The sequence below is a fragment of the Phocoena phocoena genome, chromosome 1, assembly GCF_963924675.1.
Source record: "Phocoena phocoena chromosome 1, mPhoPho1.1, whole genome shotgun sequence".
In the NCBI taxonomy this organism is placed as follows: domain Eukaryota; kingdom Metazoa; phylum Chordata; class Mammalia; order Artiodactyla; family Phocoenidae; genus Phocoena; species Phocoena phocoena.
In genome coordinates this window covers 46,014,168-46,034,163 of record NC_089219.1, presented here as the reverse complement: position 1 = coordinate 46,034,163, position 19,996 = coordinate 46,014,168, and the positions used below count along the sequence as shown (strand labels likewise).

General features: G+C 51.9%; 1 protein-coding gene across 1 annotated transcript in view; it reads left to right on the top strand.

The window, feature by feature from the left end:
• Positions 1–19,658, top strand: part of DHCR24 (24-dehydrocholesterol reductase) — a 33,778-nt gene extending 14,120 nt beyond the window's left edge. Inside the window, exons 3-9 of the mRNA XM_065881817.1 lie at positions 27–132; positions 829–947; positions 2,846–3,109; positions 7,853–7,996; positions 16,816–17,013; positions 17,144–17,322; positions 18,382–19,658. Of these exons, the coding sequence (XP_065737889.1) occupies positions 27–132; positions 829–947; positions 2,846–3,109; positions 7,853–7,996; positions 16,816–17,013; positions 17,144–17,322; positions 18,382–18,535 (1,164 nt within the window). The 3' untranslated portion in view covers positions 18,536–19,658. The remainder of the gene's footprint in view (positions 1–26; positions 133–828; positions 948–2,845; positions 3,110–7,852; positions 7,997–16,815; positions 17,014–17,143; positions 17,323–18,381) is intronic.
• The last annotated feature ends 338 nt before the right edge of the window (positions 19,659–19,996 follow it).

Genomic DNA, 19,996 nt, shown 5'->3' with positions numbered 1-19,996 from the left:
CCAGGGTCTCTCTTCTGTGTCAGCAGATTGTCCGCGTGGAGCCGTTGGTGACCATGGGTCAGGTGACTGCCCTGCTGACCTCCATTGGCTGGACTCTGCCTGTGTTGCCCGAGTTGGATGACCTCACAGTGGGTGAGAACTCAGACAGACCTAGCATCAGAGCTGAGGAACCTCGGCCCACCTTCCATCAGGTCCAGGAGTCACCACTGTCCCATCTGTGACGGATGTCACCCTGTCTGCTCGTCCAGCACCAAAGACAGGGCACTCACTGCCTGTCAGTCCCTGTCTGAACAGCTTACGTTATCAGAATGCACTTTTCAATCGCTGTTTGGAACCTGCTTCCCTGTGACTTGCATCCATTGCTCCAGTTCTGCCCTGTGGAACACACAGAATAAGTCTAGTCTCTCCTTCCATAGGATTCAAGGTCCCAGAGCCTTTTCTTCTCCAGGGGAAACACCTTCAGGTCCTTTAACTGTTCCCAAGGGACACGGCTTCCCCCACCCAACCAACCCTCCTTTCATCAATGTCCCTGTTGAAATGAATACACAGGTTCTAGGTTGTATCTGGCCAGAGGTGATGGCGTGAGTGCCCTTGACGGGGTCTCCCACCCATCTTCCACCTCTAAGCAAGCCCTCATGCCCACATCTTAGGCCCTCCTTCTCTCTCCTGCTCTCTACATCCATAGAGATGGGAAATCTCCCCTAAGATCTGCCAGCCCTGTCATGCCTCCTTCATGCTCTGAGTTTCCCCAGCTCCAGCAAGGTGTCCTTTTCCCAGCTCTCCCCGACCCCCTTCCAGCTCTGCCTGGCTAATGCACATGTCTCACAGGGGGACTGATCATGGGCACAGGCATCGAGTCTTCATCCCACAAGTATGGCCTGTTCCAGCACATCTGCACTGCCTACGAGCTGGTCCTGGCCGATGGCAGCTTTGTGCGATGCACACCGGTGAGTTCAGAGATGGGGGATGCCCCCACCAGCCTGCTCTGGGCATTAAGGACCCCTGGGAGGTGGCTCCCCTGGGGGTGCTTCGTTTCAAATACACCTGTCCAGTCTGGGTCTGTATCCATAATTATAACAGAGATTTATGTAGCCCCTGATATGTGTTCAGATACTGTTGTAAATGCCTCATGTATATTAAGGCATTTAATTGTTAAGCAACTTTATGAGGTAGGTACTGTTATTAGACACATTTTACAGATAGGAAACTAAAGCACAGAGAGGTTAATAAACTTGCCCAAGGTCACACAGCTAGTAAATCCCACACAGCTGGGATTCAAACCCAGCTTATCGGGCTCCCAAGTCAATGCCCTTAGCAATTCATGTCACCATACTGTCTTGAAGTCGGGCCCAAGCATCAACATTCTATGCCAGTGGTGAGGTGTAACCAACAGTAATAAGAGGGGCTGTTTTGGAGAAATAAAAGGCAATTCCCCAGCCCAAAGTAGGATGCAAACAGTTACGGAGCAGGACAGATTGAAACTTTAAATAAACTCAGATCTCACTGAGCATATCTAAGGAGCCCCTGGGATGGGAGGAACAGTGTGACCCTTTAGAAGTGAATGTTTCTGAGAGCCACCAGAGTTGTTGGCCTCACAGAGTCCAGGGCAGGACTCCAGCCTTGAGAGCTCCGGTCTGGACGAGATAGACCTCTTGCAGGATTCACACCAGTTCAGCACGTTTCCCGAAACGCTCGCTGGGCCTTGCCTTCTAACCTGTTTATTATGAGCAGAGAAAGGAGACAGGCATTCATGAATTACTTCCCTTCTCTGAGGTCCAGTTTCCTCATCTGGCAAATGCGTTGTCAGGAGGAGAACGTAGATGCCGTATGTTAAGCTCCTAGCACAGAGCTGGGTGTGCGGCGGACACCTGGTTATTACTGCTATGAGCTGACAGTGTGATCAGGTGGTGGCCCAGATGGGCATCGGGAGGCCCATGTCTGCTGTTGCAGAGACTTCTGCCAGCCTGCTGCAGAGCTCCCCTGTTCCAGCATGGCCTTCACCCCACCACCTCGCTGCACCCACCACACCAGCACCAAGGGCGTTCAGCGTGAGCAGAGACCCCACAGGACTGTCCTCTCCATAAAGCCTGGACAAGGCTAGACTTCTTCACAAGAAGCTTTATTAGAATCAAAGAAGCTACCTTAGAACGGCCAGAGGAAAAGTTGTTTGTCTCCAAGACAAATACCAAAACAAGGAAATCATGAGGTTAGAAGGAGGGTCGCTGGATCAGGTGTCAGGCGGCCTTGCCTGAGCCCGACATCGCTGCACTGAATTGGGGGGAAGCCTTGGGTGAGCCATTGTCACCTCTTGGAGCTGCATTCTCCTTACCCATTCAAGCAGGAATGTTAATGCTTGCCCTGGACTGTGGTTGGGGAGGGGGGAATTCACAGCTAATGGAATGGGAAAGGCTTTGTAAGTTTCAGTAATGGCCCATTTTAATGTTCTCTGGCTACCTTGAGCCTCATTAAGGGTTCATCTCTCTCTAGCCTGCCCTGGGACCCCTGGCCCTTGGTCCCTCATTTTAGGACTCTGGGCAGAGCTGGTCCTGGCCTCTTCCTGGGTAGCCTGTGGTCCAGGGATAGCCCCTGTGGAGGAGAGAGGATGCACTCTCCCTGAGCATCCCTGATACAGAGGGCAGTGTAAGGTCAAATGTCATGCTGAAGCTGCAGGGGGAGGACTGAGGCCCAGAAAGTGCAGTTGTGAGGTCCTTGTTCAGGTTGACACAGATAGTGCCAGGACAGGGATTTAGCCCAGGCCCCGGGTCCTCTGCGCCCCACTGATGACTCACTGCAGCACTGGGTTTTGGGGGTCAAACATTCAGCATGTGTCCACTCCGCCTCACAGTCGGAGAACTCGGACCTGTTCTACGCTGTGCCCTGGTCCTGCGGGACCCTGGGCTTCCTGGTGGCCGCCGAAATCCGCATCATCCCCGCCAAGAAGTACGTCAAGCTGCGGTTTGAGCCGGTGTGCGGCCTGGAGGCCATCTGTGACAGGTTCACCCGTGAGTCCCAGCGGCAGGAGAACCACTTCGTGGAAGGGCTGCTCTACTCCCTGGAGGAAGCTGTAATCATGACGGGGGTCATGACCGATGAGGCAGAGCCTGGCAAGGTAGGCCCGGAGGAGGAGGGCCTGGATGGGCTGGGATGGAGCCTGATTCCCCACCCTAACCCTGGCAGCCACGCTCTTTGAGGCTGCGACCTGGGTCAGCCCACCTGGGCAGCAGGATCTGTAGTCGGCCGTCTTAGGCTGTGACCAAAGTATCCATTTACTCTGCCCCTACCATCTGCCAGGTAACGTGTGTGTCTCTCGATAGGCGTAATCTTCGATCCTCACAGTAACCCCATTTTATAGATGAAGAAACCAAGGCTCCGAGAGGCCAATGTAAACTTCTACAAGACGACAAAGCCAAGATTTGAGTAATTGATTTGATGCCTCAGAATCCAGATTCACACCCCTTCAGCATACACTGTGTAATTTTTAATAGCCGTTCTTTCTCCATTGAGAAAGGATTTGTGCTTATTATGAGAGGCTTGGAAAGTGTACAGAAGTAAAAGGAAAGAAAAGACCCCACCTATAAATATGACCCAATCCAGCTCTTGCTAATGTGTTTGATTTATTTCCTCTCTTTTCGATGCACAGATGTTTTTAAAGCTTTTACAAAAGTAGTACAACAATGTTGAAATATATAAAGAAAAAGCTAAAGTGCATCTCTTCACCCAAGCATGCTCCCAGGGCAACCACTTGTAACGCTGCACTCTTCAAGGCCTGTGCGTGTGCATGCACATGTACGCGTGTGTTCATGCCCATGCCCTCGTTTTATCCCATGCTTTCTGTTGCCTGTAATTAGCCTAACTCATTGCTTCCTGATGAGCATTTATTTTGCTTAAAATGTTTTGCTCTTACAAATAATATTGCATTGAAGATTCTCTTGCATCTATCCTTGGCCTCTTGTACATGCATTTCTGTAGGATTGAGTCCAAAAAAAGGAATGCCTGACCCAGGGGTTTGAGTATATTAAATATTGATAGACATGACCAGTGACCTGCCAGAAATGTGTGCTTCTGTCCACTTCCAGCGACGCAGTGGTGTGTGAGAATACCTTTCCCCCACGTTCTTGCCAGTGCTAGATAGCATCACTCTTTCATTTTTGCCAATCTGATAGGGTTAAAAATAGTAGCTCGTTTTATTTTGCAGTTCTCAGGTACTTTCAAGGTTACCATCTCTTTGCACAGTGTTTCGGTTTGTTTGTCTTCAGCTGTGATCACCAGTTCAAATTTGTAGTTTCTGGTTTAGTGCGATAAGCATTTCTACATATCGTTACATTACCTTCATGTTTAATGACTGCAGAAACATTGCAGTGAGCAAATGCCCTATCCTCTACTAAACCACTGCCCCATAGTTGGAAATTAAAGTGGCACCCTGGTTTTCATTATTTTAATTAACGTAGCAGTGGACATCTTTTGTCTATAATTTGAATAATACCTTCAAGTAGAATTAGTACAACAAAGGATAGGCACTTTTAAGGCTCTTGATCTATCCCTGTATACTTAAAGCATTTTAAAATCCAAAAGGACTCAAAAATCATCTGATACAATTCCCTCTCCAAATAAGGAACGGAGGCCCAGAAGGGGAAAGAGGCTCCTCTGAAGACCCACGGCAAGCATGGGGCAGATTTAAGTTTGGGTCTCTGACTCCTGGTTGGGTGTTTGTTTCCCGCCATACCAGCTTCTAGAATTTGTCGTCATCTGCAGACTTTGATCAAGCACCATTCTTTATGGGACACTAGTGAGCACTGGAGGATGGAGATCCTGGAGAAGGAGTGGGGCTTCAGACACTGAGCCCAAACGTTCTGGTGTCCCCGGGCCCTGGCTCTGCCTGAGCTCAGGTCGGGCCAAAGGCCAGGCAGTGTGTCACTCTGAACCTAGTCACCTGGCAAGGAGGTCTCGTCCAGAGGTTTTCCACCTTGTCTGAGATGTTCCTCTGGAGGCTGCCAGTGGTGATAAGCTAAGGGCCGGGACCAAGGGGTATCACCACCCCCTTTGTACTGAAAGTCATCTCTTTGATGTTTTAGGTGCCACCTAAGGTTGCAGTTGGGCAAAAGGGATTGTACAGCTTTTAAATCGTTTGAACACTGACCAGTTCCCTTATTTCCCAGGAAGACCAAGGTTTTCCCCAGAGGCTTGCCTGGTATCAGTGGCAGAGGGGCCGGGCCTCGGGCCATAGACTTTTGCAAAGTGTTCCCATGATGTCGGATGAGAACGGGGCCTGGGGCTGGGGGAGAGTGATGGGTGCCAGAGGCATGTGCGTGTTTCATCTGAAGAGCATTCCTCCCAAACATGCCTGTTCGGCAGGCTGCTCGGGTGTTTGTCCCTGCATGCCCAGGCACTGTCCACCCTGGGGGAAGGCAGCCACCCCCGTTTTACAGGGGAGCCCAGAGATAGGAATTGGCTTGTTATCTAAGTGCTTGGGCTGGAACTGGAACTCCTGCCGCCTCTTGGCTGCCACGGCCGCCGTGTGCCCCAGGAGAGATGTGCCATCCAGGTTCTTTATCATGTCCCAGGCTTCTCTGGCACAAAGAGTTACCGATGAGTCCACGAACACCAGGAGTGCGGGTACCCCCGAGTCTCGGGTTCATCACGCAGCTGGTGCCTCTGCCGGTGTGTGACCAGGTCCACCTGGGGTTAGATCAAGCTGCTCTGTTCCTGTTGGATCTGACTCCCCTTTGCATTCACAGGTGGAGGCCAGCCTATGGTGACTTCTGCCCTGCCCCGCACTTTCCACGCTCTAACTGACTTGGACAAGCAGGCTCTTTAGCCCGGTTCCTGGTACTTTGTGGCCTGGTTTCCGCACTGCAGAGTGGCCTAGCAGCAGAGTGGCCTGCACACAGCGGTGACCCCCAGATGGGCTGCAAGTGTTGGCTGCCAGAGGTGGAGGGCAGCGGTTGCCTGGCTCCAGGGTGGAGGGAGCTGCCGAGGGGCTGGGTGCAGTGAGAGGACCGGGAACTGAATACTGTGCCCCTGCTGTGGGCAGGCCCCGTGCTTGGCACTTCCTGCCTTATCTCTTGTAGTCTCTCTAACCATTCTGCTTGTACTGAAAATGAGGCTCAGAGAGGCTAAGTAACCTGCCAAGATCAGCCTAGTGCATTATAAGTGGAGACAGCAGATCAGTAAACAGTAGGCACACGGCAGTCCCATTTATATAAATCTGTGTGTGTGTGAAAATAAAACCTAATGAATACATTTCGGTTTTTAGTAGTTCCCTCTGGAGGGTGAGGCTGCAGGGGCATCTCTCAGGTTACACATTACTGCAGTGTCTGAAGTTTTCACAAGGAGCGTACGTTGCTTTTAGAATCAGGAAAAAAATTAATAGTTTTTTTTTTTTTTTTTTATAACGCCCACATTCCAGAACCCACCATTCAACCCCGCCATCCGCCTTGGCCTTCTTTTGCAACATGGAATGTGCTTGAGTCCTTGCCTCTTGCCAGCCTTGTGACCTCGGGTAGTCCCTTCAACCTTGATGATTCTTTCTCCTGGTTAGTGAAGCAGGGACAGCCCTGCTGTGCAAGGTCGTGGAGGAGATAAAGAAGGAATGTGTGCAAGGTCATGGAAGAGATAATGAATGTATGCAAAGTCATGGAGGGGACAAAGAGTGAATACTCGGGTACTGGTCCTGCCTCCCTGGAGTGTGGGCACTTAGCCCGTGCTGTGATTATTCTCTAGCCACCCTGGGCTTGCTTACTTCTTGCCTCTGCTCCTGTCTTTCCCTCCCTGATGGTCCCCTGGCAACATTCTACCTCTCCTACGCGGCCTCTCCTATGCGGCCTGCACTCTCTGCTTCCTCCTGCCCTTTGCTGGGTGTGATCTCACCTGCCCCATAAAACTCGGGTGCCTCTCCCACCCCAAGAGAAGCTGGTATGACATGGGCCCGAGCGTCTGCAGTGTGTGTGTATGTAATTTCTAATAATCACAGAGATCTCCCACAAAGTATTTATTTTTATTGCCATTTTACACATGAAGAAACAAGCTCAGAGTGTCCTGCGCCAGGTCACACAGCTAGTGGGTGACAGCCAGGGTCTGGCCTCAGCCGCCCAACCTGAAGCCCATGACCCTTCCGGGTTGCTGCCCTGCCTGTCTCAAAAGCATCGGCCCATAGTTCCTTTCATGGGTGAGGAAGCTGAGGCTCAGAGAAGCTAAGTCATCCCAGGGCACACAGTAGATAGAGTCCTGAACCATTTAGGGCTGAAGAAAACACCAGCTAAATATATGATTTAGGCTTGGAGACCACGGGGCCCAGTGCCAGGGAAGACGGTGGCTTTACTGTGAGCTTCCTCTGTTGATGGTGGCTGCGTGGGGGGAGCGCTGTGGCCAGAGGATGTGGAGCTTGGTCCAGGGCAGCAGGGAGAGCAACGTGGTCAGTTAGTGCTGTCGGCTGTGGGACCCAGTGGGGAGGATGACCCACGCTCAGTGTTCGTGCCGACGCTGGCCTCGTGGGAGGGAGGTGGGGAGGAACACGCCTGTATGGAGCGCTGCACTGTGGCCGACGGCTACAGACATCGGCACTTCAGTCCTCTCACCGAGGAGGAGTAGCAGGCTGAGCTCTCGAGCCCGTCGGGAGTTCGCTGCTGGGCCCAGCGCTCACCACTTAACCTCTGTGAGCTTCTGCTCTCTCTGCTAGAGAATGCCGGCTCTGTTTAGTAACCTCGCCCGGCTTTCAAGAGCCTCCAAGGCAATACTAGACATGAAAGAGCTCTGGAGAGGCCAGGAGTGCTGAACAGAAGCCGGGTATCACTGTTACGCCCCGATGGCATTGGGGCTTGCCTGTGGCCTGACACAGTGCCCTCTGTCATTGCAGCTGAATAGCATTGGCAACTACTACAAGCCGTGGTTCTTCAAGCACGTGGAGAACTACCTGAAGACAAACCGCGAGGGCCTGGAGTACATCCCCTTGAGACACTACTACCACCGCCACACGCGCAGCATCTTCTGGGAGCTCCAGGTGAGGCTAGGATTTCCTGGTAGTCCTGGCTCCTGGCCAGGCTGGCAACCAGGATGGTTTCCCCTCCCTTGGGGGAAAAGAGTGGCTTTGTCCTAGGGACCAGAACAGCCTCTTAGCCAGCAGCACAGTGCTTCCTTCTTCAGGAGCAGCCACCTTGCCTTAAAGCAGCGGGCTGTCCCCACACACCTGCCTGTGCCAGAAGGTGGGGCGCGGGGCCCAGTGCTTTGGGGAACACAGACCTGTTCTGTCCTTGAGGAGCTGTAGCCCAGCCGAGCAGACAGACTGCGGCCTGAGAAGAGGAAGTGGCTGGTCCTGCCCAGGGCTGGAGGTAGCTGTCAGGCGTGGCCTTGACGTGTGAGCAGGAATTTGCTGTTGTGTGATGAGCGACGGGGAGCAGTGACACTTTAAATAAGCGACCAGGGAAGGCCTCTCAGGAGATGCCTTGTGAGCGGGACCTGAACGTAGGGAGGACACACCAGGCAGAGGAGGAGCCAGAGCACAGGTCCTCAGATGGGCTGAGTGGGTAGCTTTTTATTTCTTTTTTTTAATTGAACTGAAAACATAAAATCAAACATTTTAACGTGTACAATTCAGTGGTATTTTGATAACATTCATGATGTTATGTGTCTACTATATCTAGTTTCAAAATATTTTCATCTCCCTAAGAGGAAATCCTGTACCCATTAAGCAGTTACTCCCCATTCCCTTTCCCCATACTCTGGCAGCCATCAGTCTTGCATTCTGTCTCTATGGATTTACCTATTCTAGACATTTTATTTAAATGGAATCATACAACATGTGGCCTTTTGTGCCCGGCTTCTTTCACTAAGCCTGTTTTCAAGGTTCATCCACGCTGTAGCATGTATCAGCACATCCTTCCTTTTTGTGGCTGAATAATTCTCCATTGTGTGGCTGGACCACAGTTGGTTTTTCCACTCCCCTGCTGGTGGACGTTTGAGTGGTTTCCACCTATCGGCGTTGTGAGCAGTGCTGCTGCAAACACTCATGTACAAGAACTTGTCTGGGTACTAGTTTTCAGTTTTGGAGGATACACGCCTAGGAGTGGAACTACTGGGTCGTGTGACGATTCTGTGTGTAACCTATGGAGGAACCGCCAGACGCTTTCCATGGTGGCTGAGCCATTTTACATTCTCAACAGCAGCACATGTAGGTTCCAGTTTCTCTACATTCTCACCAGCGCTCGTTGTTTTCTGTTTTTTTTGCGATAGCTATCCTAGTGGGTAAGAAGTGGAATGGCACTGTGATTTTGATTTGTGTTTTCCTAATGACTAGCGATGTTCAGTATCCTTCCATGTGCCTGTTGGCCATTTGGATATTTCTTGGAGAAGTGTCTGTTCAGATCCTTTGCCCAATTTTAATTGAGTTATTGATCTTTGTTGTTGACTTGTAAGAGTTCTATATATATTCTGGATATTAGACCCTCATCAAATACATGATTTGCAAATATTTCCTCTCAATCTGTAGGTTGTCTTTCACTTCCTTGATAATGTCTTTTTTTTTTTTAGATTTTTTTTGACGTGGACCATTTTTAAAGTCTTTATTGAATTTGTTACAGTATTCTGTTTCAGTCATTTGGCCGTGAGGCATGTGGGATCTTACTCCCCGACCAGGGATGGAACCCGCATCCCCTGTATTGGAAGGCGAAGTCTTAACCACTGGACCGCCAGGGAAGTCCCGACAATGTCTTTTTTTTTTTTTTTTGCGGTACGCGGGCCTCTCACTGTTGTGGCCTCTCCCGTTGCGGAGCACAGGCTCCGGACGCGCAGGCTCAGCGGCCATGGCTCACGGGCCCAGCCGCTCTGCGGCATGTGGGATCTTCCCGGACCGGGACACGAACCCGTGTCCCCTGCATCAGCAGGCGGACTCTCAACCACTGCGCCACCAGGGAAGCCCCCGACAATGTCTTTTGATTCACGAAAGTTTTTGGTTTTGATGAAGTCCAGTTGATCTATTTTTTCTTTTGTTACTCATGCTTTTAGTGTCGTATCTAAGAATCCATTGCTAAATCCCAAAGTCACGAAGATTTCTTCCTGCGTTATCTTCTAAAAGCCTTATGGTTTTAGCTCTTATATGTAGGTGCTTGATCCGTTTTAAGTTAAGTTTTGTATATGGTGTGAGGTGCGGGTCCAACTCCATTCTTTTGCATCACAGCAAGGTGCAGGTTGTCACAGCAAGGCTGTGTGTTTCTGAAGACAGCAAGAAGGCCCTTGAGCTAGACCCATGGTGGAGAATGCTGTCAGACAGCAGCCATAGCCTAGATCATGTGGGTCCTTGTAGGTCAGGGGAGGACTTTATGTTTTACCTTGTGTGGTAAGGAAGCCAGTGGAGGACTTGGTGCAGAAAAGTGACATGACCTGATGTTTGTTTTAAAAGGATAATTTTGACAGCTAGGTGGAGAGTGGATGGGGTGGAGGTGGCAAGAGTGGGAGAGCGGAAGAAAGAAGATTCTGTCGTCCGGGGTGGTAGCGGTGGAGGAGGAAGGGGGTCTCAGATCTGGGAGGTGCTGTGAAGGTTGAACCAACCAATGGGATTTCCCACAGATTGCCCTTGGGTGTGATTCCAAGGTTAGGGACCCAAGCAACTGGGTGACCCCAGGTGCCATTGACTGCTATGGACAACATGGGGGAGGGGTCTGGGAAGGAAAATCAGAAGTTTGGTTTGGGACATGTCAGCGTGAGATGCTTTTCAGACATGCAGGTGGGACGTTGGGTGGGCAGCTGGCACATATGTCAGATCTTCAGGGCAGAGGTCAAAGAAATCCGTATCACTGTGGGTATCGTCAGCAGAGAAGTGTTAATTAACACCGTGGGACTAGACGAGTGAGGGAGGTTAGAGAAGAGAAGTCCCAGAGCCAAGCCCTGCAAAGTTGAGGGAGGAGGAAGCAGCCAGGAGAGGAGAAGACGCCATCAGCCCAAGGCGAGGAGAAACCCAGGAGGACTGGCATCCCGGAAGCTACCTGAGGACAGCGTGTCAAGAAGGGAGATGAACAGCTGTGTCAGATGCCCCTGCGTGAGATGACGACAACGCATCGACCCCTGGTCTTAGTCATGAGAAGGTCACTCATGACCTTGAGCCGTGGGACTGAAAGCCTGACGTGGGTTCGAGAGAAAACAGAGGCAGGGAAGTGGAGACAGTGAAAATGGAAATCTGAGAAGGCTCAGTATAAGGGAAAGCAGAAAAGTAGGGTGGGAGCCAGAGGGGGGTGTAGGATCGAGAGGAAATATTTTGTGTGACTGTTTTATTTTTTATTTTGATTTTTTTTTTTTTGGCTGTGCCGCATGGCACATGGGATCTTAGTTCCCCAACCAGGGATCAAACCCGTGCCCCCTGCAATGGAAGTGCAGAGTGTTAACCACTGGACCGCCAGGGAAGTCCATGTGTGACTTTCAAGAAGGGAGAGGTTACCGCACGTTGATGTGCTGGCAGTGCAGGGGAGAGGGTGTGCTCGCAGGGTGAACCTTGAGGATGGATGGATCCTGTGCTCAGGTGGAGAGGTTGCCTTTAGGTGAGAGCATGGAGATTCACCCACTGGACAGGAGCGAGGAAGTGTTAATGGAACAGTTGCTACAAACAGGAGGACCATTTGGTGGTGGGAGGGTGTGGGAGTTCTTCTGTTTTCTCAATGAGATAGGAAGCAAGGATTTTAGCTGAGATGAGGGGGTGAGGGGTTGTTGAAGGATTGAGGTGAGAGGAGATGGGAAATTGTCCCTTGGAGAGTGGGAATGAATCAACTGGGGAAATGTCATAGGATTGCTGGGCAGCACTGGGCCTGCCAAAGATTCATGACCACGAGTTTACAGTGAGACCAGCCCTGGTGGTTGTGGATTTTCACACGTTCAGCTCTGTGGACGGGGTACAGCATAGGGAGAAAGTAAGATTTAACCACGGTTGAGGTTTTGCAAATGAGTATGACAAGTGGGGCAGGGTTGGAAAAGCCAGGACATGATCAGGATGAAATCCGAGCCAGCTGAGGCAGGGCAGTGAGGATGTGCAGGGCTGAAGGGACTGATATGGTGGCCTGGGTGCCCCTTGGGGTGAAGAATTGACGTCAGAGCACTGGGGGGCATGGGCAGCAGGAAGGAGAGTTAGTGATGGTCAGAGGGCGAACGCTTGGAGTTGAAACTATGGAGATGCCAAATGAAGAATGTTGCCTACCATCCAGTTCTGCAGGAAGGCAGTCATTAGGCCTTGCCGTCAACACCCCCTGAAAGGATTTCAGGGCAAAGGTCAGTAATGAGGCACTCTGTGCTATGGGAAAACTGGCAGATAAAGACAGCCTTCAGATAGGTAGATATTTTGAGGATAAAATTTTATGAACCCAAATTCTTGGATCTTCCCATACTTAGAAAAGTACCAAAACCATTAATAAGACGACTGTTCCTCATAACTAGCAACAACCTTCGACCAAGACCAGTGCTTGATTACATGTACGCTTCGCCAAAATCCCATACATACTGCTCTGGCCTTTACCTCTTCGGAACTGTTTCTCAGAGCTGTTTGAGAGCGGGTCTCCCAGGCTATAGTCAGTGAGACACTGAATAAACTCAGCTCACAGCTCTGACCTGCTTTTTCTTTTTCCAAGTCAGCAGAGGCAATGAATACAGACAATAGGACAACATCGAGAGGTCAGCAAACTTTCTTAAGGGCCAAATAGCAAAAGCTTTAGGTTCTGCGGGTCATACGTCCTGTCGCAGCTGCTCAGCGCTGCCCTTGTAGCGCAAAAGCAGCCACAGGCAGTGCACAAACAAACGTGCATGGCTGTGCTCCAGTGACACTATGTATAAACACAGGCAGGGGGCCAGATCTGGCCAGCAGGCTGGATCCGCTTGCAGACCGATTCCCACGGGCTATAGTTCGTCATCCCCTGCTCTGGAGTGTGACATGAGAGTCAGGGCAGAGGCCAGGTGGAAGGTAAGATCGCTGGAGGACAGAGAGGAGGCTGGGGCGTGGGAAAGATCGTAGAGGTGGATATTAAATCGCATCAGTGTTAAGATGAGTGTTGAAGAAGGTGGTAGTGATCTGGGAACGAGGGAGATGATGGGGGTGGAGATGATGGACAGGAGGCTGCAAAGCTGCTGAGGGTTTTCAGGGAATGGGAGGGGCAGAGACCTAGAAGCAGTGATGCGGAGCCCACCTCACCTCCGTCTACCCCGAGGCTCATGGAGAGAAAATGATACCACCTCGGAGGGCTGCAGGGGCCAGCCAGGTTCCAGCTAAGAGCAAGGAGAGGACACGACGGTCGAGAGAAGAGCTTGAGGATGGAGGGGGGTTGCTGCTGTTTAGACCATGAGAGAGCACAGGGGAGGGGCTTGGAAGATGGGGGGACAGTGGCCAGTGGGGTCAGGTTAAAAGACATTGCATCGCTGTAGCACATCAAAGGTGCTTGTGGGAGGCACCCAAAAGTCAACCGTGACTGAGATAAATAGGGATGTCAGGCATGAAGGAATTACACCTGGTGGTCTCCTAGGAGGAGGTGTCGGGTCACTTCTAATCGTGGGCGAGGTCTCTCAGGCAGGATGTGACGGGGCAGTGGTAAGGGGTGGAGGAGTGGGCAGCAGAGGCTTCGTCAAGGCCTGGGGAGCTCTGGGCTTCCCCCATCCCTGTTAGTCCTCCTTTGAGCAGTGTCCAGGCCCAGAACGTTTGGTGGAAAGTTTTGCCAAAGGCAGAAGACCCCCGAGTCCCTCTTTATCCCTGCCAGGAGCAGTGTTAAGGGTGTGGGAGGTGTGGTTTTGTCAAGAGCAGGGATATTTAAGAGACAGGAAAGGAAAGAGGGGCCAGCAAAGTACGTGAGCACATCAGCATGGTAACAGCAGCAATTAACGTGAATCACTCCTTACATGTTCGTTCTTAGGCCAGACACTTTACACGCATTCTCTCCGTCTTCCTAACAGCCCTGTGAGGGTAGGTCCTAGTGCCGTTTCCACTTAACAGACGAAGAAACTGGTCTAGGTTATCCAGAGTAACACAACTCAGTAAGAGATAAGAGTGTATCGGTTATCTATTGCTGCATAATGAATTAACCCCAAATTGTGAGGATTAAAACAACTGCCCAGTTTCGAGGCTCAGGGATTGGAGAGCGATGACGTGGCTGTTTCTGGCTCAGGGCTGCAGTCAAGGTGTCGGCAGGGCTGGTGTGCTGGAGGCTTTAGTAGGGCTGGAGAATCTGCTTCCTGGAAGGGTCCCTCACGTGGCTGTTGACAAGAGGCCTCCGTTCCTTGCCACCTGGGCTGCTCAAGTGTCCTCACAGCGGGGCAGCTGGCTTCCCCCAGAGCAGGTGATCCAAGAGAGAGACCAAGGAGGGGTCCTCAGTGCCTTCCATGACACAGTCTTGTCACCTCGCCACTCCCACCGTACTCTCTTATTAGAATGGAGTCACCAAGTCTGGCCCACACCCAAGGAGGAGGGAATTAAGCTCCACCTCTTGAAGAAAGGAATAGCAGAGAACTCCTGGATGGGTTTTAAAACCACAGAGCTAGGTTTCAAAATGAGGTTTGTCTTCTATTTTTGTGCTGTTAAACTCTAGCCTGTACTGCCTGAAGTTAAAGGAAGAATCTGGAAGGATGAGTAAGGATGGGTGTTTTACTACCAAGATGTGCGCACAGGAAGTTTGTTCAGGAGAACTCTGGCGATCCTCAACTGCGAGAGGAAAGGGAAGCAGGGCCCGGCAGAGGGAAAAGCGGAGGTGTCAGGCAGCCACAACAAAGACCTCAGCCAACCCACAGCGAGCTCTGGGGCTGGATGGCCCTCCAGGGCTGTCCCACCTTGAGGCCAGGGGGCTAGGACTTTGCAGCCCCACCCCGTGAAGGGTGACCTTGGAGATATTGCATGTTGGGTTCCAGACCACTGCAATAAAGCAAATATCACAATAAAGTGAGTTACACGAATTTTTTGGTTTCCCAGTGCATATATATATATTTTTTTAAATTTAATATCTTTATTAGACCATAATTGCTTTACAATGTTGTCCCACCACATATAAAAGTTATGTTTACACTATAGTGTAGTCTATTAAGTGGGTACTAGCATTATGTCTAAAAAAAAAAAGGGCATACCTTAATTTAAAAATACTTTATTGCTGAAAAATGCTAACCATTATCTGAGCCGTCAGCAAGTCAGAGTAGTGACATCAAAGATCACTGATCACAGATCAGAAGTGCACTAAAACGAGGTCTGTCTGTACAGTGTCAGGCATCCAGGACAAAGAATGCAGTAGCGCCCTGTGTGCTGACACCCAGGATACAGTGACAAGCAGGAGGCCAGTAGATGCTGCCATTTGCAGCTTGTGTTCTTTTTAAGCCCATGGACTTGTCTGTGCATCGAATGTCTCTAGACGGGTACACCAATAATTCCTAAGAATGGTTGCCTTTGTGGAGGGGAAAGAGATTGGGACGGAGGAGGAATGATGAGTGGTCAGGGCTGTGAGGGAAACGGGGTCAGGGCTTAGCCTTTGAGGGGGGATTTCTGCTATGGGCCTGTGTGGCTTTTCCAAGGACAACCAAGGGAACAATAAAAGCCACGCTATTTCCTGAGCTCCTGTCGTGAGCCAGGAACTGGTGTAGGAGCCGGAATCTAACAGAGAAGAGAGCAGACAGGCCCCTCCCTCCCTCATGGGAGTGGGCTGGTGATCAGAGGAGATGATTCCAGGGGAGGGGAGGGGAGAGGAAGAGTCATGCAGCCTCTGAAGCTTAGCATGGGGGCTTCTTTGGGCAGCCACCACTGACCCTAGTCTGATGTGGACCCTTTTATGAGCTGCCTCTGCATCTCTTTGTTGCAGCTCTTCACACCTGAGGTCAGGGACCACGTCTCAATGATCTGGGTATCCCCAGCACCCAGCACAGAACCTGGCACCTAAGCACACAGGCGCCTCGTAATTGTCTAACGAATGAAGGAATGTCCTTGGCTTCGAGGGCCCGGGAGCTATGAGGATGGGGTATGAGGTGCACGCTGGCAGCCCTCGGGAAGATGGCAGACTGGGGGCAGGGAGGACGATCGTGAATGGGGGGCTCCTCCCTTGTGGAGGTTTGAGGAGTGGAAGAGGAAGGACAGCCCTGCTCAGGGGGGTTTCCCAAGAGGCCAGCCTAGGGGAGGCAGGCGGGGTCGCACGGTGCAGGGCCACAAGAACAAGAGAAAGTGGCTAGCTCTGCCTAGGATTGAAGGTAGCTGTCAAGCTTGGCCTTGACAGGTGAGCAAGAATTTGCTGTTTGTGTGTATGGAGGGGTGGGAAGCAGTGACATTTTAATAGGGGCGTCAGAGAAGGCCTCTCAGGAGATGCTGTAAACCGAAGGGCTCATCGTTGAACCTGAGCGAGACCTTCCCCACCTCGGTGGGAGCCGTCTCTGGCTGTGTGACCTTAGGGAAATTGCTTAAGCTCTCTGAGTATCCATCCCTCTTGCCATTCAGCAGCATTCTCAAACATTTATGGAGTGCCTGCTCTGTGCCGGCCACACTGACCTCAGCAAGTAGAACAGCAACGATAGCTTCGTTGTTATTTTGCTTCAGGCAATGGCCTGAGTGCCTTCCATTTGGTATCTTACCATTCATTCTCATAAGCCCCATTTTGCAGATCAGGAAACTGAGCTCAGGGAGGTTAAGCCCCCAGCCCAAGATCATCATCATAGCTGGTAAATGCCGGAGCTGGGAATCAAACCCAGATCCGGCTGGGTACCGCCACGCCCCCCCAGATAGGAGTGGACCCGTCACATTTCTGTCCAGTACCAGAGGAGGACCCAGCCCCTGGCACGTGGGGATACTGGGCCCTGCTGAGTTCCTTCTCTCCGTCCCCAACCCTTGTCTTTTAGGACATCATCCCCTTCGGCAACAACCCCGTCTTCCGCTACCTCTTTGGTTGGATGGTGCCTCCCAAGATCTCCCTCCTGAAGCTGACCCAGGGCGAGACGCTGCGCAAGCTGTACGAGCAGCACCACGTGGTGCAGGACATGCTGGTGCCCATGAAATGCCTGCCGCAGGCCCTGCACACCTTCCACAGCGACATCCACGTGAGCCGGGCCGGGAGCTCAGCGGGGACGCGGGGTGAGGGTGGCGTGTGAGCAGCAGAGAGAGGGGAGCGCTGCAGAGCCTGCCTCCTGGGGGAGGAAAAGCACCAACACGCCCTCTCTGGCCCCCCAGGTCTACCCCATCTGGCTGTGCCCATTCATCCTGCCCAGCCAGCCGGGCCTGGTGCACCCCAAGGGAAACGAGGCCGAGCTCTACGTCGACATTGGTGCCTACGGGGAGCCGCGCGTGAAGCACTTTGAAGCCCGGTCCTGCATGAGGCAGTTGGAGAAGTTCGTCCGAAGTGTGCACGGGTGAGCGAGTGCCCAGAGTGTGGCCGTCAGCCACAGAGCACTGATGGGGGTGCTTTAGACGTGTCCAGGGGCTCCCACTCCAGGTTGGAGGCCAAAGCTGAGGAGCGGAGGGGGGGACTCAGGACCACGAAAGCCACACAGAGGCCTGGACGGAGCATTGCTCAGAAACGTCCTGGAACAAACCGTGGACGTGCAAAATCCATGTGGACGAATCTCAAAATAATTATGCTGACGGAAAGAAGCCAGGAAAAAAGAGTACTGTATGATTCTATTTATATATATATATATTTTATATAAAATTCTGGGAAATGCAGATGAACCCATGGTGACAGAAGGCAGTTCTGCCTGGGACTGTGGAGGGTGACGGACAGACAACACAGGGGAATCGGGGGCGTGAGGAAAGTTTGGGGGTGATGGATATGGCCGTTACCTGGACTGAGGTGACAGTTTCAAGGTTACAGACATACATCAAACTTATCAAGCAGTACGTTTCTTGTTTTTTAACTTATTAAAAAAAGGTTTTTTGCTTATTTTATTTATTTATGATATTGAAGTATAGTTGCTGTACAGTATTATATGTTACAGGTGTACAATTTAGTGATTCACAGTTTTTAAAGGTCATACTCTTTATAGTTATGAGAAAATATTGGCTATATTCCCTGTGTTGTGCCATATACCCTTGTAGCTTCAAGTTGTACACTTTCCTTACATGCAGTTTATTGAACGTCACAAAAGAGAGAGAAGGCAGCCTGGTGAGCATATCGGGGAGACGGGCATGCAGTGCCCTGCATTCTACTGACTCTGCCTCCACTGCCACTTAAAGCCCTGCGCCCAGATTCCCCGTCTGTAAAATGGGGATAAGAATTCCTGCACCAGCCTCAACCACTAGCTCATTAGGGGGATTAAACAAGAGAAATCCTCCAAAAGCGCGTCCTGCCCTGCAGAGCAGGCGGTGCGTTAGGGGCGCATTAGGGATGGCTGGGGTTCTTTGCTCCCCTTTCCCCTCCCCGCCTCTCTGACCCCTGTCCCCGAGTCCTCACCCTTGTGTCTGCGCTGCAGGTTCCAGATGCTGTATGCCGACTGCTACATGGACCGGGAGGAGTTCTGGGAGATGTTTGACGGCTCCCTGTACCATAGGCTGCGGAAACAGCTCGGCTGCCAGGACGCCTTCCCGGAGGTCTATGACAAGATCTGCAAGGCTGCCAGGCACTGAGCCGGAGCCCACCCCGAAGGAGGCGGACGCGAGGGCGGACCCTGTCCCCAGGGCCAGAAGGCATCTATCTTCCCTTCACTCAAGCTTGGCTGCTCTGCCAGATCCACACTTTCAGAAAGAAACCCCTCCAGAAACCCCACCCAGGTGGCCCCGACAGCTTGCTCCCAGCTTCCAGGGGCAGCCAAGTAGAGTGGACAGGACATGAGATTTGGAGTCAGACAAACCCGAGTCTAGTTCCCAGTTCTGCCACTCATTAGCTGTGTGACTCTGAGTGAGTCACTCAGCCACTCTGAGCCCTGTTCCTCATCTGTTGAAAGGGGGTAATGCTGTCTTCCTGCTACTGTCATCTAAGTCAAGCGCCTGTCGCAGCAGAGGTGCCGGAGAAGCGGCAGCTGCTGTTAGCACGGCTTCCCACTCAGCGTCACGTCGGACTAAAGTGCTTTGGATTCAGTGGTTGAGTCCGGGAAGGCTCCATGTTAGGTCACCTGGGCTCGGGTTTGGCTGAAGGGGGTGCCCTCGAGTTGCGCTGCCATCACTTGTCAGCTGCAAGACCTCCTCGCCGAGGGAAGGAAGGAAGGTTCCTCTCCATCCCTGAGGTCTTGGGAGGGCAACAGATGGGGCGGGCAGGTGGGCGGGCCCAAGATGTGCTGTGCCAAAGCCAGGTCTGATTCCAAAGTTCTCCCTGCCGTGCTCGGTGGCGCCTTGCCCCTTCCTCCTTCATGCTCAGGCTTGCAGGCCCACTGCAGCCGTTGCCCAAGTCCACTCAGAGGGGACTGTGTCCTTGGAGAAGACACTTCAGGGTTGAATCCTGGCCAGGCCCAGGCCTGGGACACCTGCCCAGGCTGGGTGAGTGGTCTCTGCTCTGAATTGAATCCAGAGGACCTGGGCTCATTCTTGCCTCTCCACCCTCCATGGCTCTTGTTCCCAGAACCCGCTTTGCCATGGTGGGGCTGTGTCCTCTGCTCTGCAGTAGGGGTGGGAGTTGGGGGCGGGGGGGAACCGCGCCAAGCAGGAAAATGGAGCCCGCTGTCACTCGGCTTCGTGGGGTTCCTCACTGCGGGGCTAAAAGAAAACAGTATCAACTTGATTTCTCCAACCACTCATCTCCCCCTTTTTTTCTTTCTCCCCCGGCCCCCAACTGTAGTTAATTTTAGTGCCTTACAAATCCTAAGCTCAGAGAAAAGTTAGCTCCATTTCCGTTCCAGAGGGAAGGAAACCTTCCCAGGTCCCTGCCCGCCTAGTAGAGCTTGGTTGTTTATGCAGCTCTGTCTTAAGAACTGCCCAGCCTCAGCTGAAAACCCAGAATCTGAGAGGGAATTGTGTAAGGGAAGCTGGAATTAAGTGAACTGTGCCAGGCAGTGACATTTTCGGAGAGAGAGAGAGAGACCACTGCACCAGGAGCCAGGAGGCCTGGGTTTCAGTCCTTGCTGTATTCCTCACGAGCTCTGCACCCGTGGGCAA